The following is a 24,002-nucleotide window of genomic DNA, read 5'->3' as shown; positions in this document are numbered from 1 at the left end:
GAATTAGCGGGCTGGCGCTATAGAATGAACGGACACCGCGCCACACTGCGCGGGCAGAACCCAAAGAAGCCACCTGTGGACTCGTTATCGCGGATTAGGCGCAACTACACGTTTGTGGAAGGTGATTTCGTAAATTAAGTGCATGAAGCTCTAACAGCGAACAGAATTAATTGATCAATCAGTGATACGCCAGAAACAAGCAGCGACATGCATTCATGCGAGCAGTGTTAATGTCGAAATATATGACGCTATTTATGCTCCAAAACACGTTAATTTACGTGGCAGAGCTAATGCAATCAGAATTCAAATTAATCAGTAATTTGCATTTGCTTGCGCTTCTTCTGTCGCGACTCCATGAACATCGCTTGCAGCTTACCCAAGAGTTCCAACGCAGCTTCAGAATTCTTGTCTGAGGACAAATGCTGCTGTTTTGTTGTTTTGCATCTCTATATAGTAAATTTGGTTTTGTTTGGTTTTGCAACCCATTGTGATCACTGTGGGCCGACTTCTCAAAGCCTCACCGTTCGAATGAACCGTTGTGGATACCGACGCGTTCGAACTATCGGAAGTTTTCCCCCATAGAAATACACTGGGCTGTGCCGGGACCAGGGCGTCAGTTCGAATTAACCGAGTTCGAATGAATGAGCGTTACTGTAGTATATATGCGTGTTCTTCTCAGCGCTTATTTTGGTCCTTATTCTTGTCCCCTTGTCCTTGTATGCGCTGTACGTAAGTTTACAATCGAATACCAACTAGCTCGCACCCGAAGAAGGATCCTGCCGTCGGGAAACATCCGTTCGACAAGCAGTGGTTATATACCCGGCGCGCTTACATCCTGTCGCAGCCTTGTAGGCGCGCTTCTCGAATGGAGTAAACCCCGCAGGGGAATCCTGCGACCGAAGGCATCGCGACAGGCCCGCGGCCATGCGCGCGTGCACAAACACGGCTTGCCAGCGTGCTTCCGCTGCCGCGGCCTGCGTACCAGCCGAGAGGGTTCGTGTGCGGGTAAGACAAGACACTTTGCTTTCAAGGCTGAAAGCGGCCCCTTATTTAAACGCGCTTTCTTTCGCCGTTGCCGCCTGCGCGTGCCTCGGTGATTGCAAATTGCTGGTCGCGGCAAACAAACCGGCACGTGATCGGAAAGGGGGGGGGGGGATCCGCCTTCACCGTGTTGTGAGGCGATAAGGCCAATCGCATACCTTCGGTGGGAGAGGTGGTGCACCGCGAACGCGTGAAGTCGCAGCTCTAAAGAGCGGCATGTGCTCGCCGCGCGGCAGTTCCATGGCACGAAGACGCCGAGTGCGTGGTGGTGAACATCCTGGTTGTATACATCGCGCGTTGCTTGCCTGTCGAGCGGAATGCACGAGGGGCTCGATATCTACGCACGCGCGATTTTGTTGCGAAATGTGAAGATTAGGGTAAAGACAATTAGAAACTAGAGCGCGAAACTACCAGGACGAAAAAAAGAAGACACAACGGACAAACGCTGCTGGATACTGGCGTAGGCACGGAATAGGAAGTTGGGGGGGGGGGGGATGAAGGTGATTTGCTAACACAAGTGAAATCTCTCTTTCTCTTAACTATTCGCTTCCTCACGCAAAAATGTACATTTATAGAGACAACGCTGGGGCTTGAAATGTAATGTTATAACAGTGCCGGAGTTGTAAGGTTATCCTTCTGCCTACCGGAAAAAGCGTTTGAGTCAGAGGAAGCGGAGAGATGCGGATGAAGCCGATAACAGCAGCGTGCGTGGACGGAAGCCGAAAGCTGAGATGGGTGCACCCGAACGGCTCTCTAGCCTATCTCAGAAAAAAAATGAAGGAAAAAGAAAACTCGAGGCTACCGCCACGGAGAGAAGGTTACGGGTCTCCGAAGGACGCTCCTTGCCTCGCCGAAGCCGTGCAGTGCTTCGAAGGCTTGGCATGGTAATCGGAGAGTTCTGTCGTACGCCCACTCGTGCTCTACACAGTGTCATGCGCTAATCAAGCGTCGTAACAGAACGTACAACGTGCAAACAGGATGCTCTTATCGACTTCGAAGAAAAGAAAGTCATACGTCCAGCGGGCAGAAGATGCTTGCTTGCTTCGTGTGAAAGATAAAATAGTGGTGGCGAAATACTGTACATCCTGTTGCTCGTTATGCTCGAATTATGCAACCTCAAAAAGGGAAAGACAGGTCGATCTCTAAAGAGTCTTTCTGAGGCAGGGGCGTAGCCAGAAATTCTTTTCGGGGGGGGGGGGGGGGGGTTTCAACCATACTTTATGTATGTTCGTGCGTGCGTTTGTATGTGTGCGTGTATATATACGCAAGCAAAACTGAAAAATTTTGGAGGGGGGGGGGGGGTTGAAGCCCCCCCCTTGGCTACGCCCCTGTTCTGAGGCAAGTGAGAGCGAACCAGAGCACCATATGTCAGTACATAGGCAAGCCAATGATGCATGTTTGAACAGCGCCGAGGGTCACGCTGATTGTTAGTCACGTTCTCTACAGCACCTAGCCTGTCATTTGACACATATGAGGCGAAGAAATGGTATGGCATTTAGTTTGTTTACTTGACTGCATGTGCCATGATACAGGGTTTCGTTGGCTACGTGTGCGACCACCATTACCACCACCACAATCATAATTATCATCATTGTCGTAATCGTCGTCATCATTATTAATTCTATATTGTTGTTTTCTTTAGCTTTAGCAAGGCTGCTACAGTGTTACGAGCTTCTCTTTAACTTCTACATGTTCACAGCCATCATCGACAGCGGTAGTCATGATGGTTTGTATATGGTTTCGTAAAATAAAAGCGTAGCTATTCAGCAATGTAATGGTGACGCAAAACGTATTAGTTATAGCCGTTAATTATGAGAGAGCGAGAGATAAGAATGAGCACAACGGTCAGTCATATTGTTGCGTATACGCGTGATATCATTAATGTTTGATTACCTCAGAGCAGATGCATACGTATGTTTACTGGTCCCGTGCCGCATATTTGTTTTAACCCACACACGTAATTTAAGTGGCACGAACGGCGTAACGGCCAAGCTTTGAGAAAGCCAGGTCTTCGTGAATTTTACATGGAAAAACGCCAATACGCCTTCCGTCCTTTGAGAGCGCTGCGAGGTATGTACATGACTTCGCATTCTATAGGTATTCCTAATGGTGTATACACCATTAGGAATACCTAAACTATAGTTTCAACATGCCGCTGCCATCCTCGTGGATAACTTCTCAGCGTAACGCAATCCGCTGCATTCATATATTTGGAGTCCTAAGGTTAATACGTCTCAGCATTGTTCTGTGTACGGCATGATTCGATAAACGCAGTTCGACTGTTCAGTCCACGCCAGAACTATATATACGAAGTCACTTCTTTAGCGCACAAAATATGTTACCCAAGCATATACTGTTTCATATAATACGAGCCGCAGATCGTATGACACGAACTGTCACTTCGCCTGGCGTTAGTACTCGTGACTCTTTGATGTTATTGACAGTGAAAGCAGCAGCCATTCAAGATAGTCGCCAACGCAACTCTAGTATAGTGTTTCAGAAGGCCAACTGAGTTACCCTTGACTGCGCGATCAGTGGGCTTGCACAGTTGCAACCACGTGGAATGCGCTTACCAGGCATAGTCTGCCTAATCGCACTCTACGCGGCGCCACGCTTTCTAATCGCAAGGAAAACACGCCGAGTGTGGTTAGTCTGCCAACTTACAAGGTCACTGTCTGCGTCACCTTCACTGCGACGTAAAAATCGTGCATCATAACATAGATATGTTTATAGTGTGTAAAACATTGAGTTAATCAGAAATTATTATTCTTTTTTTTTTTTTTGTCGAATAATGGTCGAGAAAGCAATGTCGCTTGAGCCTCGTGGTTGGTACTTACATCTTTGTTTACGAATGCGTGCTGTCATTAGTTTGCACGTGCTGTCACATGTTAGACTTTTCTTTAGTTTGAAAAATACGGAAGAGATGTAGTCACTTTACAATCGCGACGGCTACTGGTTTTGTCGCAGTAGTGATGAAAAGAAATAACGTAAGAAAAAAAAAAAAGAATAGAGCGTAAGGAAACTAAAACGAATTCCTAATTTCATGAGATGCAAGAGAGTAACGGTAGAGCTTCCTCTCGCGATGAGTTCTCGCGCAGGTCACATGTTCCAATTAAGTAATAATGTTCGGGGTTTTAAGTCCCAAAACAATGATATGATTATGAGGGACGCCGTAATGGAGGGATACGGAAATTTCGACCACATGGGGTTCTTTAATGTGCACCTAAATCCAAGTGTGCGGGCCACTAGTATTACGCCTCCGTCGAAATGCGTCCGCCGCGGCTGGGATTCGATCCCGCCACCTTCGGGTCAGCAGCCAAACACCATATATCCACTGGACCACCACGCCGGGTAAGGGCACATATTTCGTACATCCGTAGTCTGCATTTTGCCAGTGACAAAACTTCCTACACATACTGCACGTTTGTCAAAGCGTCACGTTTGAGTGCCGCTCAACGTCTATCGTCTCGTCGCACTTCGTGTAGCTCCCGCAGTACTGCACAGTATTATCGAGGCGCACACGGTTGTCCCAGAAAGTCCTACTGGGCGCGGCGCTCGACGCAACCTGCGGCCGTCGTCGACAGGGCGGCACCCGCCATGCAACGTGAATACGCATATATTACTCACAGCTGGCTCCCCGACGCGGCGTACGCGCGCATACACAAAGAAAAGAAAATGAGCGCCCCGTCAGTGCGTGTGCAGTGGCAGTTATCGTGGCTGCTGTGCCTGAGGAATTATTCGCCCTTTCATTCGCAGAGACGACCGCGATCTGTTTCTTTCGACGGTGACACGACGAAAGGGCAACGGATTGTGTCGGGCAACAAACCGTTCGCGAAGAGAGACTCTCGTGGTACAGTCGCGGACGCGTGGGAAGTATTCGGCCGTTATCAGCGTGGGCTTGTACCACGCTGCCTACATCTTGCCTACCGAACTACATGTATAGTTCGGTAGGCAAGATGTCGCGGCTGAATCGAGGATTCACCTGCCTTGAGCTGTCGGCAAGACTCTAGCTTCTTGGAACGTTTGGCGATGAAGCGATGCGTGTCTGTGGAACAGCGAAACTTCAATGTATACAGCACACAGATAAGGAATACACGAAGAAGGTGACAAAGCCGCCAGATCGGAGTAACGGAGCCACATGGGGAACACCGATTGGTTGACTTTCAATCGCGAGGTTAATGGGTCTGTACTCCTTCGCACTGAGATGCTTGTACGATGGGATGACCGAGTGCCGTCACGTGCACATCGAATAACCGTCACATCAGAAAAGATTACATTGGTGCGAAGGCTGCGGTAAATTACGCAATTATACGTCACAAAGCACGGGGGAGAAATATCGCAAACTACGAGGAAGCTGCTGCAAAGGAGGCAGCCACTAGGCGTACAGCGGGTTGATGGGCTCAGATGATGCTGGCGAGTTTTCATGCGTATATACGATGACGTGGTTCGTAGAGAACTGAACTGCACCAACAGCCGTCGAGAAAGAGAAAGCACTCGCATGAGGTACGCTAAGGACTACCACGCGGATATTATAATAGGGGTACACGGTTGACACTACACTGTTGTACTTTCCTCAGCGAAAGTCGGCAACGAGCAAGCGTGCGTAGCTCGCAGGGACGCTCGCGCCCTCTTTCCACACTTCGAGGTGGCCCCGTTGAACCGCAAAGCTCCCGGGGCGTCCTCCTCGCGTCATTGCGATCGTAGCCACGATACGAGCGTTTCCCGCATAGCACGGAATTCTGCAGTGCAGCTGCATTCCCCGGCACTGGCGTCGCTGCCGCAACGGCAGGGTATAAAAAAATAAATAACGAAATCGGCATCGTCAAAGAGGAGGCGTTAGACGCGAAGGAAAGGATGTGAACACCACGGGTGCACCTGGGAGGTCATTTGGGAAGCCGCAGTGCGAGCTTCCTCGCTCTGCGGTTCCGCGAAGCTCAGCTCGGGAAGCTAGTGGAAATCTATGCCGGAAAAGTCGACGGCCGGCTGGCGCCGCAGAACGAAAAGCGGCGATCGCTTTTTAATGCCGCGATAACTGTGTCGCTCGGGGGTAGCGCCGGGTGAGAGCTGAGCACGATTCGACGACGCATCACAGCTGCCGACCGTAGCGCATGTCTGTAGCCGACGGTGAGAACACCTCATCTGTATCTGAGTCTACAAAGGCACATCGACTGGACGCGCAGCGCGCTTTACCAAATAACTCTTCGTTCTGTGGTCCTAAAGGTTACGGAAGGCGCAGTCAAACTTTCGGAGGTAACTGAGTCGTGAAACTTGTCTCATTCGGAAGCACGCTTGGGCTTACAAGATATAAATTCAAGACCGATAGAGAAAGAGAGATTAGAAAAAGGCCGGGATGCTAAGATTTAAAAGTGTTGTTTGCTATCCTGCACGGAGAAATCAAATTCAAGCAAACATGAAGGACGATAGATGCGGCTGAAACGGTTAGAAGCCGTAAGGCTCCGGTTTATTATCAGCTTATTCTCGGCACGACAAAGAAACAGTTGCACATGCGCACTGGCGGCGATTGAGTGCCGTGCAATGGGCCTCGTATAAAATCGATATATACGTGAGCTATGTTTACGACTCTGCTAGAAATAACTATAACGCTACACGCGACTGCATCTGTTACGCGCTGATTCTAGGCACCGAATGTTCATGCGCTCATTATGTACTGCAGTGTTCTGCTTCACGTGACGGTCTCCCGCTCCAAGTGTGGCTGACCATTCAGAAGCATTTTACTGTTCACGATGCCGATATCGTAGAAAGAATTCCTCTTCGTGCCCCTCGGCAAAATCTACACCGACGGCAGACTGGATGGAGCCTCCGGCATCCGTGTCCCTTTCCTTGCATCGCGGCTTCCGCGACAGCGTCATGTAAGATTGTTGAGCTGCGTGGCGTTGAAACGCAGCCGGGGTGGCGGCCTTTCTCACCTTCCCATCGGCCCTCGCTCTTGTGCCCACCCGAATCGCCGCTGGAGATTGGTACCGATCAGGAAGAGGTCGCGTGTTTCACCCATCGGCCGCATTTCGGCGCCGTGTCCAATCCCCCGAGTGTCCACGCAAATAACGCAGCGGGGTGGCCTCAATTCGGATGGCTGCACCCACGGCGCTTTCTTCTATACGGGCGCGTGGCTTCGCCATTGTTGTCGACCATCTCATTCACATTAATGCGAGCAGCGCGTGTTATATCGGGACTGCGCGCCAAGAGACGGGACCTCTGCTTGGCAACGAGCGAGAACCGGATCTACGAAGAGCCTTTTTTTCATTCGTATAAGATCTGTTTTGTCAGTTGTCGAGGCACCATATCGTGGGCTTTCAAGATCGCCTAGCGCGTGCTTTGTTTCGCGAATTGTCCTTGCTTATGCGAACCACTTTGCGGACACGGGCCAAGATTCCCGAGTGTTTTTGCGGACGTTTTCTGGCTTACTTATAAGCGTCTCTTGTTTTTCGGTATAAGAATGAGACTTTGACCGAACGTTTCTCTGATCCAGTATTTGCGACAATCTCTATTCCGCGTGCCCTTAGCCTATCTCCTTAGAATTCTGTAGATAAAGCCTGTAACTACAAAAGCTGTGGAAGAAACAAACAGCTCGTTTGGGGTTTTAGTTGAAGGTATACATAGATTGCAAGTAGTTTATGAGCGTTGCAGCCGCGGCTGCCTTGGCGGAACTGAAGACCGAGACTGCGGGCCGGGTCTGCGGTGTCGCGGCCGTCCCCCACAACGTCATGTAGCTATCATTTTGACGGAGCGAAAGTTAACGGTAGCCAAAGTGGAAGCTAAGAGAAAACGAGGACTTCCGTGCACTTAGGTGAGATTCTGGCGGCCACCGTGTAAGTTAGCTCAGATAGCTTGTATTAAGTCGGTCTCGTTCATATACTCGTTGTCTCGCCAGGGCTCGGCAGTGACTGTCGACGACGACGAAATAATGCTAACGGCGTAAATATTGCCGACAGCCGAGTTGTTCAAGCGAAGCTTGTATTGCCTCACAAGTGTCGTTCGCGTGTTAGGTGTGACCGCCCAAAGAACCGGGCGCGAAGAAATGCGGCCCTCGAAGGTGCGCCGGTCGCATGCGCCGTTGTCCACTAATTGACGGCGCTCTCTCGATCGTGGGCTTGCCGGTGTTCAGCCGTTTCGGACATGGCGATCTTATCTTTTATCGAGGTGTCGTGTCATTTCACGTTGCCACATTTCATTGTTGCCGGGATATGAAGACGTGACAGTCGTTGTTGCCTGTAGCAAGTGAACTGTTGCACCGCTAAGTACGTGGATGACGGTTCAGTTCCTGACATGGAGGAAGGAAAGTGCTTTGCGCAATGTGGCAGAAATAAATAAATAGATAAATAAATAAATAAATAAAGTCAGTACCCCATTTCCCCGACAGAGCAAGGGGTCCGGAATATTTTATTGGCAGCGATGTATGGAAAGGTTGCCGCTATGCGAAATCATATTTAAAGGAGCACTGACATCAAATTTACGCGTGTGGATCTTTTTGCATCCTCGAGTAGCTGTCGACCCCCCAGTAACGATTCACGGCTCAAAATGCAGCGGAGGGACGAATAAGTATCTGTAATATTGATTAATATATCCGGCATCGAACGCGATTCAAAACGGGTGGAAAGCCTGCCACTTTGTAGTGCTGGCAGCGCTACCTCGCGGCCACGTCGAGGCCGCACCCCAGCTGATCCCGCGGCCGCAAAAAAAAAAGTGACGCCACGCCCAGCTGACATTTCATCCGCTAGGAGCACACGTGCTGCCATGTCCTTGTAGCCGAGATCGTCGTCGTCGCGGTCACCATCTACAAGTGATGATGACAACGATCTGGAAGAAGCGGCAGGCTCGCGATTCTCGTCTGACCAGCTCTGCGTGAAATGCAATGTATTTATCAGCCACGGCCGTACTGTGGAAGCACAGGAAGACCAACTACGCACCTCATGTCGCGGAGGTTTGGCGAGTGAATCGCTGCTTTCAGCTGCAGTGGGGCACACGCCGGTATATAAAGTGGGAATAGCCACGGCCTTGATTAAGGGGCCTCGTATTGCCAGGCAGACCAAACCTTTTCGGTATTCACCCTGTAGCAGCCCGCCGTAAAGTGCAACGAGCAAATGCGGCTGTGGATCACGGGTGACCAATACCTTGGTCCAACGGCGCGTACGAAGTCAACCCACTGGCTGCGTTGAGGTTCGCGGCTCGGAAATGCACGAAACGCCACGCACTTTCCGCTTTTTCCGCGCCTCGACGAGCAGGTCCGCACTACGCAGCGGTTCCCCGACATGCTGGCACGTAGTTGCTCCGAGTGATCGCACTCGCGCTGAGGAGCACACGACAAATCAGTCGATGCGACACGATGAATCGCAGGCACGGATCGGGACAGCAAGGAGAGCCACTGGCTGGGATTGAGAGCGTCGGCGCATGTCGACGCCACAATAAATACACTGAGATCGTCGACGTCATTGCTACTAGCGTATCGTCACTCAGGATGGTATGTGCGGAATGTATCACACCGAACACGTAGCACTAGTGTCGATGTCGCAGGGTGCTGAATCTCCCGTTGAGCTTTTGTACGCTGTTTGCCCTCGAAATAAAATTACTTCCACGCGACGGACGCCATTCAAATTTGGCCAAGGAGACCTATGCATACCGAGCAGTCAGTATGCATACTATGCATACCGAGCAGCTCAAGTTTGTGGGGCCGTGATCGGGTAAAATGCTATCGCTGAGAAGTTCGCGGACTAATTCCAAAGCTTCTTAATATTGCTATGGGAAGAATGCGTAAGTTTGGCAATAGCGGCGTTCAACATCGCGTTGGTACGGCCGAAGGAATTTAATATAAGCCAAGTATGAGCCACCTTTCGCACCATTAGGCTACGTTGTTTCACACGATGCGCAGCTCACCGTATGCCGATAGGCCCGGTCACGGTGCACCCTGTATATGCTACAGAAAGTGTTTCCGTGGTGCTCACGCATTTGCATTCTTTAGCCGGTACGGTATTACCGCACTTTCCGTGCGGTAAACCGACATTGCTAGCTGAAACGCTCTAATATAGAGACGCAGGGTAATCGTCAGGTGTGAGTGTTTCGTGACTGCCAACGGGGAATCGTGTGCAGCCCACAACGCGACACCACTTGCCACCCATCGCACGCATTACCACAAGGTGCTGAAATTCACACGCCCAGCCAACGAAGTGCTCGCCAAACACTCGCTATTGTTGCCTTGCGGATAGCAGACGCTCTAGGGGTCCCACGGTTCCGTCACTTCCGCTTAACAAAAATGACGTCACGCACACAATGTTGCCAATAATTCTGGGAAGCGAGGTGGGGAGAGTCGGGGCAATCTATAAAATTCATTTGCAATGAATCTGCGTATGTCACCAGCTTGTAATTTGGTATAAATAATGGGAACGTGAAAAGGAACGTACCCAGCGAATTTTATTGAGATCCACTGACCTCGAAAAATCGCCGGAGTTGGCTTTTAAGCGTATACGACGGAAGAAAAGACAGAGCTATTATATAATGAAGAAAAGTTGTAAACAGTGACGCTGTAAGCTTACGAGAAAAAAAGAATGGAGGTATATCGAGAAAGGAGGAGGGGAAGGGTAAATAAAAGCCGGCACCAGAACTGAGCCTGGTTGCCTAAAGGTACGCCGTGGTTAACGGAGAAGAGATGTATAGAAGATGAGCAACAAGAGCTCCGTCTACGGAAGTCGCAGCGAACCTTTTCACTAGCCACAATACTGGGCCGTCAAAGCTCCGCCATCAAGCGACGAATGTCCTTCAACGCTTCTTTGAAGACACTGCTATTTGTGACGAGTACTGACTTAACTATATCGCGTGTGCAGTGTTTGCGTGTACCAAAAATCAGAGGGCAGTGTTGGAAAGAGAACTCACAGAAGACAAGACGATATTTTTTCTTAAATTTTATTTTATCCTGCGCGGAGGAAGGAAAAAGAGGGAGGGCAGCACGAACGACATAAGTGGCACGCGCAATCCAAAGACAGAAAGGTACTGTACAGTAAAGGCAGTGTTCTCAAAGTCTGCTGTGTAAATCCGTGGATAAAAAGTGCACATATTACCTTATGCGTGGATGTGCTGACTTAGCGCTTTGGAAATTCTGTCCAGCGCTGCGCACATCACCCGCCTCTCGTTCCCATAGCGTGGACAGACACGAAGGAGGCATGTGGATGTCACATCTGCATGGTGTCGCGCGTGACGAGACCTACACATACGTGTGCTGTCTACATATCGAGGTATAGCTGCACGGCCTACTTGGGCCACGTCCGAGGAAGGAAGGAAGAAAACAAGAGAGAAGGCAGCGAGGTTAACCAGGCGGTTGGCTACCCTGAGCTGGTGCAAAGGGGGCTATAAAGATGAGAGAGGGAAGGTATCATTAAATGCCTTGATGCGTATGTTGCGGTAGCACTCTACAATAGTCAAAGGCGTTCACTTAGGCCCTTAGTCCTCAAAAAGCAGTTAAAGCACTTTTGCCGCGTCCGAGGAAAACCCAGAAAGAGCTTGAGAAAACAAATGCACTGTAGCCACACCTCCGCCGCTGTATACACTACATGCAAACCGAACCTATCGCTTGGCGTGCTGTGTGCTCACTTAAGGAGTCATCACTTTCCTGCCGCAATGACCTGTGGTTCACAGGCCTTTTTCCTGAGGTACGAACGCTAACATACAATGTGCGTGTAAGTTTTCTACATGTACAGAACTGCGAAACAACTCGCGCCAGACAAAGCGCATGGCTTCTTGGTGGCAACGCCACACTTTGAAACTATTGTAGCCAACGGCGTGCCTACCAATTAATAATTGTTGGTGTTCGTCCCAAAATCACGATATGATTAGGTGGGACGCCGTAGTGGAAGGCTCTGCAAATTTCGACCATCTGAGGTCCTTTAACGAGCACCTAAATCTAAGTACACGAGCCTCAAGCATTTTCGCCTCCATCGAAAATGTGGCCGCCGCGGCCGGTATTCGATCCCGTGACCATGGGGTCAGCAGTCGAGCACCATAACGACTAGGCCACCATGGCGGGTGTGTACAAAACCTAATGAAACAGCTTTAAGTGGACATTGTCGTGCTTGTTATGTCTGTTCTGTACTTCTAAACAATAGGCGGAGAGTTTTCATTTTCCCGGTGGGAGCGGGGGCCCGACTTGCTAGCTCTTCCACATTTCTCTCTCATTCTTCCCATATATATATATATATATATATATATATATATATATATATATATATATATATATATATATATATATATATATATATATATATATATATATATATATATATATATATATGCGAGGATGAAGTTCAATGGATCCGGTGGGAAATGCAGTCGAGAAAGGAAGACAAAACGTACGAAACAAGCTTTACTAACGTTTCGGCAGGAGGGCCTGCCTTCGTCAGAGTGAATGACGAAGGCAGGCCCTCCTGCCGAAACGTTAGTAAAGCTTGTTTCGTACGTTTTGTCTTCCTTTCTCGACTATATATATATATATATACCGGCGTTCGTTCATTGTATGGAGCTTCACGCTATTTGATGGACGCGCATCAAAACAAGTTGCTGACGTGTCCATCATCGAGCGTGAAGCCCTGTACAATGCGGTGATGAACGCTTGGAAGCGCTGGAGTAGCGCCGCTCGAGCGCGCTTGTATTTCATATTTGGCGTGTTTCGCGCGCTTTTGTTTTCTCTCGAAAAAATCAACCAGGCAGATTTCAGAAAAAAATAAACGCTTGATTCTTTGGTTAATTGAGGTGAGGTACAACGTAAAGTTAATATTTTACCAATTCGAGCAAGAATAAAAAAGTTGGCTAAATAAACCCAATAATTAATTAGCGCTTAGTCATGAAAAAAAAAACACTGGTTGTATGCACACACGACTACCGCTAATATACAACAGGTAGAACTTTCCTAGAGCACATGTTCTTTTTTTTTAATCGTGGTCCAAGCTAGCTGGGACAGCCGTTATATATAAAGATAGACACCGACATTCAAATTAAGTAATTTAATATAACTAGTCTCTTAGGTGCCGACACTGTGATGTCATTATGAAGATCTCTAGTTAAGACTCCAGATTTATTTTTCAATTTACACATAAGACATCGATCGACCTCGTAAGGCTTGGCTTATAGCGAAGAAGGCCGCATAGGCTGCTACTCGCTGACTGCATCGCATAAAATCGATTCCCACAATACGTGGGACCTCACGAACTTTTTTTTTATTGACATGCTGTACTTTGTTAAAACAAGCACCAAACAGGAGAGAGTAGGCTAATGCTGGCACAGGAAGCTTAAACTATGCCATTGAATTCAATTTAAGATGACAGAAAATAATTCTACGAAGGTAGCAAATACCATTTGCTACCACTACACCTTGTGCGAAGCTGGGGTTACAACGTTTTCCGCCAAAGGTTGTTTTCTATACCAGTATTTGAGCTGCTCTTCGGTCACCGGTCTGGTAGTAAAACCCACTGCTAATAAATGAAAAATGCGCACCGTCTTTTCTCGGCACTTTTATAGGCAGGCATGTCGAAGGGTACCCATTTGTAAGGATCAAGAAATTACTCTTTTTTTATTGGAGAGCGGAAGTGTGGGAAAGCTGTGCCGGATTGCCTTGTATTCTTATTAGCATTTAGGAACAGAACTTCAGCGCCAATGAAGACGAACCACAAAGACTAGAAAGACAAGCACTGGCGCTTGTGCTTGTCTTTCTGGTCTTAGTGGTTCGTCTTCATTTGCGCTGAAGTTCTGTTCCTAAATGCTATGTACCAACTAGGCCCAACAAAAGTTTTACTGAAGTTCCTTTCTTATTAGCACCTTTGTGTTAGGCAAACCGGTCGCTACGCGGTTCAAGACTTTTTAACTTGTCCATTGCTTAAATGATTGCTTCAGTTGTTCATTAACACAACATATTCTGCACATACAAATTCGTTTGAGGGGCATTTTGCAGTGAGTGTTTGTCTTGTCAATGGACCATGATCCGGATTTTAAAAGCTTGAAATGAAAAAAAATGTGGGCATAAACAGCCCCCTGTGAATTAGCTGCCAGACAGGACGGCCAAAAGTCTGTTGTCAATGGCTGGGGACCTAAGCCAAGCTCTTCAATAATATTCTGGGCCGGCGCCAGGGGGGGGGGCTCTGCCCCCCACGAAGCAGTCCGGGGGGGGGGGGGGGGCGAGCCCCCCAGCCCCCCCCGTACTCTCCGCCTATGCTTCTAAATATGTTTTTGTCCGCACCTGTCTTCAAACTCAAACGCGATGCAGCAATTTCGCGTCGCTTTTATTTACATACGTATTGCTCAAGCGTGATTTGCCTTCTCGCTTCGAGTGCCACCGCTTCGTGACCATTCATGGTATACATGCACTATAATTCAGTGAAGCAGATTGTCTTCTATAAGTCGTGATTGCTTGATTCACCTGGCGGGCTTCGCATCTGCGAGTCCAATAACAGGAAGGAGCGTCCGGTTACGGCATCCGCCTTCACTGCGCGCGCGTGCGCACTGAGAGATACACAAAGGCGCACGTGCCCAACCGTCACTCCCGGATGCAGCGTGTCTATCGCAGGTGCGGGGCTTTCCCGACGCTGTCTGCGGGAAGGCCCGCCTCTTATAATGTTGGCGCAAGACGCTTAGCTTGACATGTGCTGTCCGAGCAAACGCTGTCCGCCCCGCCCCGCGCCTGCCACGGCCACGCCCGAGTGTGACGCCTGACCCAGAGCAGCTCACTTGAGCCGAGTGCGCGCGCACATATATGCAGTCGGCGCTGGCATCGAGCGACAGCGTTGACGACAGGCATTCACTAAATTTCCGTTGATGGGAGGCGTACCTATTTATTGAGAGTATGGTTATGCTAAGTGGAAGGACTAGTGCGCTCACATTTCTTGGCATATAAATGACAGCGCAGCAAATGTCGGAGACATCATGACAAAAGTAAAAGTAAAAAACTCACAGGGTCCCTCATGCATTCGCCTAAGGCGACTCGAAGGCGAAAGCCAGCTCCTTCTTATTCTTCACAGGTGATGTATTGATTCTCCTCCTCCCCCTTTCGAAATCTTTCTGCCCCTAATGTGGCTTGGCACTGCCTCCAAGATCGGAGGCATTGCAAGCTTTCTGCACCTCACCTGGTGTTTGCATTGCCTCCGTGATCGGCCCACCTTTATCCAAGCGACGATGTCGTGTGATGACGTCTTAATGTGATGTCACAGTTACGTCATGGCGACGTCAGAAATATTGGCGATCTGTGACGTCGTGCCGACGTCATCACGTGATGGGGATCTTTTACACCATTCGCATAGACGTCGACGCCGAAGGCCAGTTTTCGCATTTCATGAGGCATCTAAGGCTTTCGCCTTAATTATCAAAAGTGAAGATTCGTTTCACATACATACATTCCAGCACGTATGTTAGATCTGCAAAGTTTAATGCCTGCTGTCCTTCCCTCTGCTTCTCCCCGCTCTTATTTTCTCCGACGAGGACCGAACTTCCGCGACGTTTCAGTGTAAACTGGCGTTTGTACTTCGGCATAGTGTGAAAAGTTCAGCGCATAAACAACATAACGCCAGATTATGTGGCACCGTAAAATACCAATAAAGACAACTATTCATGTTGCATTTAGTACTACTATGTATTATTTAAAGGGCCACTAAAGGCAAATATTAAGTCGACGTTGATTGTTGAAATAGCGGTCCAGAAACCTCGCGGTGCTAGTTTTATGCCAAGGAAGTGCTTATTTTGAAACAAAATCACGTTTTAGTGGCCCGCATCGCCTTAGCGCACTTCAAATCACCCGCCTGAAAGCGGTATTTCGCACGTCACTGTTGCCGTGTCCAACGTTGCCCGCCTTTACTGCGCGGCGGCGTGCACTGGCGGCGTGCACCATTCGGACATCCGGTAACATCACATGCATGCGGTATTTTGTCGAACTTTCTGTCAGAGCGACTTTCACGAGCGTGCAAAACACACGCGGCAGTACGTGATACCGAAACTACCACTGAGACGCGACCGCGTGAGCGAAGCAGGGCGCCGGACGAAGCGCAGTTCGGAGAAAACGGAACTTTTGAACCACGCGCACCGTTCGCCATGGCAACGCCAAAGAGGTTCTTTTTTCCACGAATCAAACAGAAACGAACCAGCAGCATTTTATGACGTCTTTTTATGCACGGAAGGTTCTTTTTTTATTGCAGCTAGTTTGATTACTAGTGGTTAATTGCAGTCGGACTCTCTCACGTCAACGGGATCACTTCGAAAATGTCCCACTCGTGGCACTCATAGTGTGATACATTTACCGTATTTACTCGAATCTAGGCCGGCCCCGATTCTAAGCCGACCCCCGAAATTCGCAAGGCCAGAAACAAAAGAAAACCTAATCATTGTACTCGAATCTAAGCCGACCCCCCCACTTTCGCATATCGTTTTTTCGAAAAAAAACATCGGCTTAGATTCTAATAAATACGGTAGCTCAATTTCTCGGTAAGTAGGGCACTGCTGTTGATAATATCGCAGTTTGAGACGTTGTCATACATTGAGCTTTCACTCTGACATAAATTGTTATTTGCCTTTAGTGTCCCTTTAACTGAGCACTTCACAGTCGCTTTGCTTCACATAGGCTTAACCAGGTGTATTTTTTGTATTTTTATTGTATTATTATGACGCCGCGTTGAATGCACTGTTTTGTCAGAGCAGCCACTGCAATAGCATTGCTGCAATAAAATAAAAGCTGAAGACGCATCATTGCAAATATATAGGTTGGTGCGTTGAAATTACACGGCTCGTTCAGACTGTGTACAACGTGCAAGGGGACGGGAATAATTCTTGCGGTGACACCTTTTACGCGTCATTTCTGAGTGAGTAACTGGCGCAACATCCACGAGAAAGTGTTTTCAATTCATGTCATAAATTCTATATTGAATGTAATTCTGTGAAAGGGGTGGGGCGGCACTGATGTCTTCTAAACGTTTCACATTTTAAATAAGGATATTACTGCGTGCTTTATATCGTTATGCCACGTGGAAAAGGCCAATAGCTTTATATACTTCAGTAGGCGTTCGTCCCGTTCAGTTTGTTGAATCAGGGCAAACGTTCATTAAACGCGGGCACACTTCCAACTGGCTGACGTATTACATTTACGCTCTCTTTCGCAGTTCTGTTTCCGCGAGCATGTTTCTTTTTCCCCATCCCGATTTTCCATGGCATAGCGTCGGATACCCTACAAAGGATCACGGAACAAATGCTCAATTTCCTATCCTGGTATCGCAGAGCATTGGGTCGCTATAGCCACATTGAAGCTCGGAATCTTCTCACCTCTACGTTTGACGCACCGACGTACCGCACACGATCAAAATGCTCACGCATTTGATGGTTGCCTTGAACTTGGGTTTATATTTATTACTGCGCTACGAGGAAAAGAGCGCTACTGCATTGCGCGACAAGCTCACGGCCTCGTTTCGCATTTGATAAAACGACGTCTTTTTTTGTACTTTAGCTTTTAAAAGTAGGTACTTGTTCCCACATTATTTCGTCGGGAGCGAAATAATTCGCAAGTGGGTGCCGTCCCTTGTCTTTCGTGAAACTGCCGTGGCAATCTTTTTTTCCCTGTTTCGCAGTGCCGATTGAATTAAAAGATACTGAGTAAAACATGGCACGCATTTTCCCTCAAGATTGGAGTCCCTCAAATCCGTGTTTGTCCAAGCTTGACCTTTGTCCTCGGGTCTACGAATTGCCGTGTAGTTTATCTTTGAGATTTATCGTGGCGTCTCTTCTCCGACGCACTCATTTGTCTCAAATCATTTACACTCTCTTCAACGTTCTGACTCTGCCGTTTTAAGAGGAGCGTTTTCGCTTCTGCGACACAGTTTCCTCCGCAGCTGCAGGTCTAGGCCTTACGTACGTTTTTCCTCTTACGTCGTCCTTCGCGTAGACTGTCACGTTTCGTTAAAACTGTTACGCGTGCACAGCCAGGAGCTGAGATCTCGTCCTCCTTTCCGCGTGTCGCTCGCATTTGCCCCTTCAGCGAGAGACCGTCTCGCCTTGCTGCTGCAGGAGTATTGCGCAAACAAAACAAAGAAGGCACTTCAAGTAGTTCGAATGTGCCATCGTTGGCTTGACTCATGGTCGATTGGTGACACTTTCACTTTTCCAATGACGTCACCGCCGTCTATCCGTCAAGTTCGTCAGTTTTCGGTCCCTGTATGCAGTGCCCGTATCAGCGTTCATAGTATGCGCATCTTTGTCGAGCGATTGTATTTCAAAATGAGGGCAATGCTGCGCATTTGATTTGTCAGAACCATACCGTTGCTGTTTCCGTTTTTTTTTTCTTTTTGCTGGCGCCAGCACATGACAGTCTAAAACTTAGGACGAGACCTGTTGTTCGACGTCTTCGGAGCGCAACACGGCCGAAAGAATTCATTTGGGATGAGTGCATTTGCATCTGTATCCACGGGTAGTGTGATTTTTTCGCACGGATATTCACACAGAATGTGTGCTTGCGCGCAAACTTCGGGTTGGCGTGTTTTTATTTTTAATATATTTGTTCCAGATAGCACAAAATCTGCGTTTGTTGACTTTATCGTACATTGTCTGCAAGATGGCTCTATACATCTGAGAGGCACGAAGAAATATGGCGCTGTAACGTTGTTCTACTTGGAGGTCTTTTTCGTTAAGCACAGAAGCTGGCCTTCGTTCGCAATGCTGACCCAAATTGCGACATGCGTCGTGACTTTGGCAGACTCCATTGCTTGCACGCCTTGGCCCACTGTGACTTTTTCCATGCCCAGCCGTGTAATTTACTGTTTCACACCTGTAACATGTGCGATAACTTGCACGAGTCACTAAATTTATATTTTTTTATGATTTTAAAGAGCTTTTGAAGCCTCCGTCCTCATGATCGCTTTGAACCGCCTATCGGATCTTATCCTAACGTCACTCTTGATTTGTGCTCGACAAAGGTACTTGTTGCTCTTTTTTTTATTATTGACACTGAGCTAAGCAAAGACCTCAAGACTTCTGTCCTGAATAGTTCGAAGGAAATCAGCGAAAAGGGCGTATATTAATGAAAGGCAGAGAGAAGATTTATAGACACGGTTACCTACGCGCTATGCTGTGCATGGCAATCGCGTGCGGCCCTTCGACGCATCCGTTTCTGAGATTTCTCTTTCAAGCGTTTCTTTATAGCGTCAATCATGACTGCTCCGAAATGGGGGACGCAATATGGGGGTGTTCCTGCTTACTTAACCCTTTCAGCCCTGGATTTTTTATTTTGACCGGAGACATTTTTTTTTTCGTGTTTTCCTAATTGTTGGGACCTCAGAAGACCAAAAACGAAATATTGAGCCAGTGGTGCAAGTATTTATGGATTAATTAGCATGAAATCAAATTAGGTCATCAGGGCTCAGTGGTTGTGAAATTAGGAAAATGGCTTCTTTATTTCCGCTACTCACTAGAGTACACAAAATGTGAACCACGTCTCATTTTTCAGTGTGATACTCCTTGAAACAGCTTCTGTACGACCTCCCGAAAACGGCGCTTAGCCGCCTCACCTGACCCGCTTCGGCGTCACCCATGACTTCGGTCAAGCTTTTTCTTCTTTGTGGCTCCCAGCTCCGCAAATATGTCGCAACTTCGGTGTCAATCACAGTGGGGATCATTGAAGAAGTATTTTCCCAAGAATGAGCAGTTTTGGTTTCATTTCCGAGGTGCTAGGGGAACTTTTGAGCGGTGTCGTCAATTGACGACGCCAGGGCCGCAAGGTTTAAAAGTATTTTAAAGAGCACACTATAATTTCTCGGAATTATACTCTAAGGCCAACCCACACTCCAGAATGTATTGGGACTGATAAATAAAACAATTAAAGACTTATCATTTTTGATTAGCAGACATACGTTCAATGGTTGTCGGTATCAATTTCGCACATGTAACTAGAGGATTTTTCTTGCGAATTTATTGGGGAATGATTTTGTTACATGCACAGAAATTTCAATTTGTGGTGAAAGTAAAGCTATGTCTACCTTTTCGAGCTCTACTCCACTTTCACGAACGTTTCTGAAAAAAAAAATAAAAATAAAGCTTAAGCCTGCCTAAACGAAGAATGAGTGAAATAAAAAAATAAATGAACTGGTAAAGAACAACGGAAAATAACGCATGTACCGACAGCAGCAACAAGGCGCTACCGGCATATGGTGGCACCGCATAGGTCCTCGTACCTAAAACAATTTGAACCGTTTTGTTCCAAACCGATAACTGGTCTCCTTTTTCCTTCAGGTGCGCTTCCCCTTCAGGCACATTCCGAGAATATGGGTTCGCGTTTAGTTCCGGCTAAAATTGCGGCTCGGGTACGGTTTTCGGTTTGGGTTCGTTTCGACGCACTGCTTTAAAGGGACGTATGAAGTGAAACAATGAATCGGTTTAAATTCATAAAGTTTACTCTGAGAACTCTAACGCCGCCAATTTCACCATCATAGGTTTATTAGTACAGGAGAAAATCAAGGTCAAAGCACCATTTTTAAATTTCACGCCGAAATACCGCGCGTGACGTCACGAATTTAAAAGTGTGGTTCTCGTGTTTTGGCGACATTGGCTCAACGGAATTTCCAGAAACTTGGTACGTTACGTCTCTGGCCCCCTCAGAGGATAATCTACTTCATTTTTGACGATTAGGAACTACGTAGGCCCTATGTGGACGCCGACAGAATCAGTGACGTCACGGTGGTTGGTGCGGGAATTTCAAGGTGGCATTGCCACCCGCTTTTTCATTTCGCACGTTTTCTCGCTTACCAAGCGTCTTCTCGCGGCAAGCGTGGTGATCTTGGTATTGTGAAAGAGCAATTTACTAATACGAGAAGAACCGTTTTTCTCTTTAGTGTCCCTTCAACTAGGAGTTTTCTTCATAATTTTCAATGATTGTTTTCGTGCTTATTGCTACTGTGTAACTACGTGTGCTGTCTTAGCCATAAATATTTTCTCCGATCATTCGGAGAAGCTCGTTCAAGCGCTTGATTCTTGCGCAGGAGGAGGCTGCGTCGCGATGAAGCCCCGGAGCATGTGTGCGTCGGCGCTGGCGCTGGCGTTGCTGCTGCTCTACCTGTGCGCGGTGCGTCAAGTGCGCGGACAGTCCGGCACGCCGACGGGGAAGAAGCGCTCCGAGGAGTACACCTACTTCAACCACGAGGAGATGACCAACTTCCTCAAGAAGGTCTCCACAAACTACCCGGACTTCACGCGCCTCTACAGCGCGGGAAAGTCCGTGCAAGGTGCACATTCAGTAACAACTTGATCAAGCATTATCGGTTCCTAATTAGAACTTCTGCACGATAGTGTTAATAGGGCATGTCAAGGATAAGTTTTGATGACTTTTCGGTGGCCACTCGTATCTGGTGAAAGGAGCGCGGATGTTGATTCAGACATCCGCGGCGAATATTAAATGCCCAGCAAGTGTTAAGCCACCGCGTGCGAACATTTCAACTTCTCTGTTCTCCTTGGACTATAGCACCGAATGTATCAGTTATATGCGGACTCATGACAGACCTCTTGCCGTTTCAAGCTCCAGCCTCATAGTGATGGTGTTGCAGTTTGTGCGTATAACGTATCTAAAGTTGAGATAGTGTATTTTCTTTTTCTTGATTAACCTGTCGTAAATGCTCGAGGTTGCTGTTTTTCTGTAGTCACATTTTTCTTCTTTAACTTTCTGGCCTTCAGTATTGTCCAGCAGTGTTTAATAATAACCATAAAAATTTCTTGAAATATTTACAGTCAGAATCATGGGAAGCATCGGGCCGCCTACGCAGTGCTACTGTTGTCCGCTACTGTGTCGCTTGTTGAGGCGAAAGCCTTAGTGTTCTTGTAAATATTGCTCCGCAACGAAGGCCAATCTCAGTCATATCATGTGGGGCTGCCCTAAGCACCCCCCTCCCCCGTCCCTCCGAAACATATTAAATAATGAGGAGCAGTGGGAGGCTGCCTTGCGCAGCTCGAAACCCGACGTCCAGGAGGCCATCCTGGGTTGGGCAGAGAAGGTTGCGGAGGACTACCGTGTGTAGCGACCTCCCCCTATCTCTATCCCTTTGCCCTTTTCCTTCCAAAAGGAGAAATAAAGTTTTTACCTACCTACCTAGGGTCTCATGCGAACACGACCTTGAACGAAACGACGACGGGAGCATGATATTGAGCACGAGCTGCGCGCTCACTTCATCTTTGTGGCGTTTGCATGAGTAAAGAAATAAAAAGAAAAGCAGCGTTCGCGCGGCTGAATGAAATATAGAAGCGAGAATAACACCTGACACGGGCATTTCCTGACCGCTCCAGCTTCGCGCTCACTTTGCGGCGTCCGCGTGACTGAAAAAAAAGAACACATAAAAAAGCAAAGGCGCGTTGATGTGATATGAGGTGCATGGCAAAACGCCTTCGCGTCGTCTTAGCCGAATGCATAATGGACCCTGTGAATTTGTTTTATTGTTGGCTACCGTACTCCATTAAGTACTGTCACTCAACTAGCCCAAACACTTGTTATCCTAACAGAAGGCAAAATGATAGCTCAATAGTTTTTGCCGTATCGAAGGCCGTGTCGTTTTGTGATTCCAGGTCGTGACCTATGGGTTCTGTTGGTGACGAAAGATCCCCAGGAGGAGACGCTGCTCAAGCCCAACGTCAAGTACGTTGCCAACATGCACGGCAACGAGGTGACTCTACTTGTGCACTCGCTTTCGTTAAGGCTTTATGCAGCGGCCACCGCGCTTCGCTCATAGGCAACTAACAGTTGCCTATGAGCGTTACCCGTCTGTACACCTCTCAATGAGGCAGGTTCGGGACCAAAACACGAGACGGCGAGAAATCGGCCACTATACTAACCTAAGAAAAAATGGTGACTCCGCCCACAACCATTGCTATCCCTCCCGCAGAGAATTTGCGTATGTGCTTCGTCCAATAGCGATTGGCCATTTTGTGACGTCAAGCACTTCTCGAGCATTTGAGATGGCTTACTTTTGCACACAAAGCCACGCTTGTGTCGCTGGGTTTAGGTCGGAAACTCGAACGTCCTGGTAAATTTCGTCAGAGATTCCGACATCGGTGCTCAGCTAAACGTAATGTTTTAGGCAACCTTTAACTCTTAATATGCGTAGTGTTTACATTAGCCGAGAAAAAGTTCTTACGGTTCGAGCGGATACCAGCTAGCACGACTCTCTTTCATAGGCGAATGGCAGTTATCGTTACGCGGACGTCAAACAGGGAAAGAACACGCACTTGGTTGACTATGCATTTACTCATATACAAAAACAAGTTGGAAGCAGCCAACGATGCCCCCTTGAATAAATTATTGGTTACACTCTTACCGTTTCCTATGGTCTCAAATATCTGCTAAAACACTGGGACAATTTTACTGCATGTTTACACTGAGGGCGCATACCCGGGTGGTCGCTTCAGAGCTAGTCACATAAAAGAGACGTTACTAATAGACATCACATAAAAGAGAGTCACGTAGACGTTACTAATAGCGCATGTGTGCTCCTGCGATAAAAGCAAAATAAAAATGACCGCTTCCCTGCCAGGTTATTATCGTCATGCAGCTGTAGAGCTGTTTTATGCCCACTCGGACCTCCGTGGCAAGGCCAGAGCGGTCTCAAACGAGCGCTTTGAGTGCGTGATAAGTTCTGCTTCTACCACCATGCACGACGACGTCGTGGAGATTGGGCGAAGTGCTGATTTGCGCCGTTTCGGCGTGATGTAAACCGCAGATTGTTGTAAAGAAAAATGTATATAGGGCCGAGGACGCGGTTTATCGCTCAATTTAGGCAATATAGCTGCGATACATTTCCGATAACATTTCCGATAAAATGACTGACTTGAATGCGCTGACTGAACATAAGGAGCAATGTCTGAGGGACTACCACGAACTACGGCTATGCGTATGTACGCCTGTTCTAGCTAATATTAGTGCTGCTTCAGTATCGAGGACAACCCGTGCTTTTAACCAGATTTCT

The 24,002-nt window shown here is 47.9% G+C and overlaps 1 protein-coding gene across 3 annotated transcripts in view; it reads left to right on the top strand.

Moving 5' to 3' along the window:
- LOC119389399 (carboxypeptidase M) overlaps window positions 1-24,002 on the top strand; it is a 76,973-nt gene that overhangs the window by 23,622 nt on the left and 29,349 nt on the right. For all 3 annotated transcript variants that reach the window (XM_037656632.1, XM_049414415.1, XM_049414417.1), the window contains exons 2-3: window positions 21,036-21,278; window positions 22,606-22,703. In XM_037656632.1, the coding sequence (XP_037512560.1) occupies window positions 21,036-21,278; window positions 22,606-22,703 (341 nt within the window). The remainder of the gene's footprint in view (window positions 1-21,035; window positions 21,279-22,605; window positions 22,704-24,002) is intronic.

This window comes from Rhipicephalus sanguineus, chromosome 4 (genome assembly GCF_013339695.2).
Source record: "Rhipicephalus sanguineus isolate Rsan-2018 chromosome 4, BIME_Rsan_1.4, whole genome shotgun sequence".
Classification (NCBI taxonomy): Eukaryota; Metazoa; Arthropoda; class Arachnida; order Ixodida; family Ixodidae; genus Rhipicephalus; species Rhipicephalus sanguineus.
Note: the sequence above shows the minus strand (reverse complement) of the source record. Positions and strands in the feature narration are given on the sequence as shown.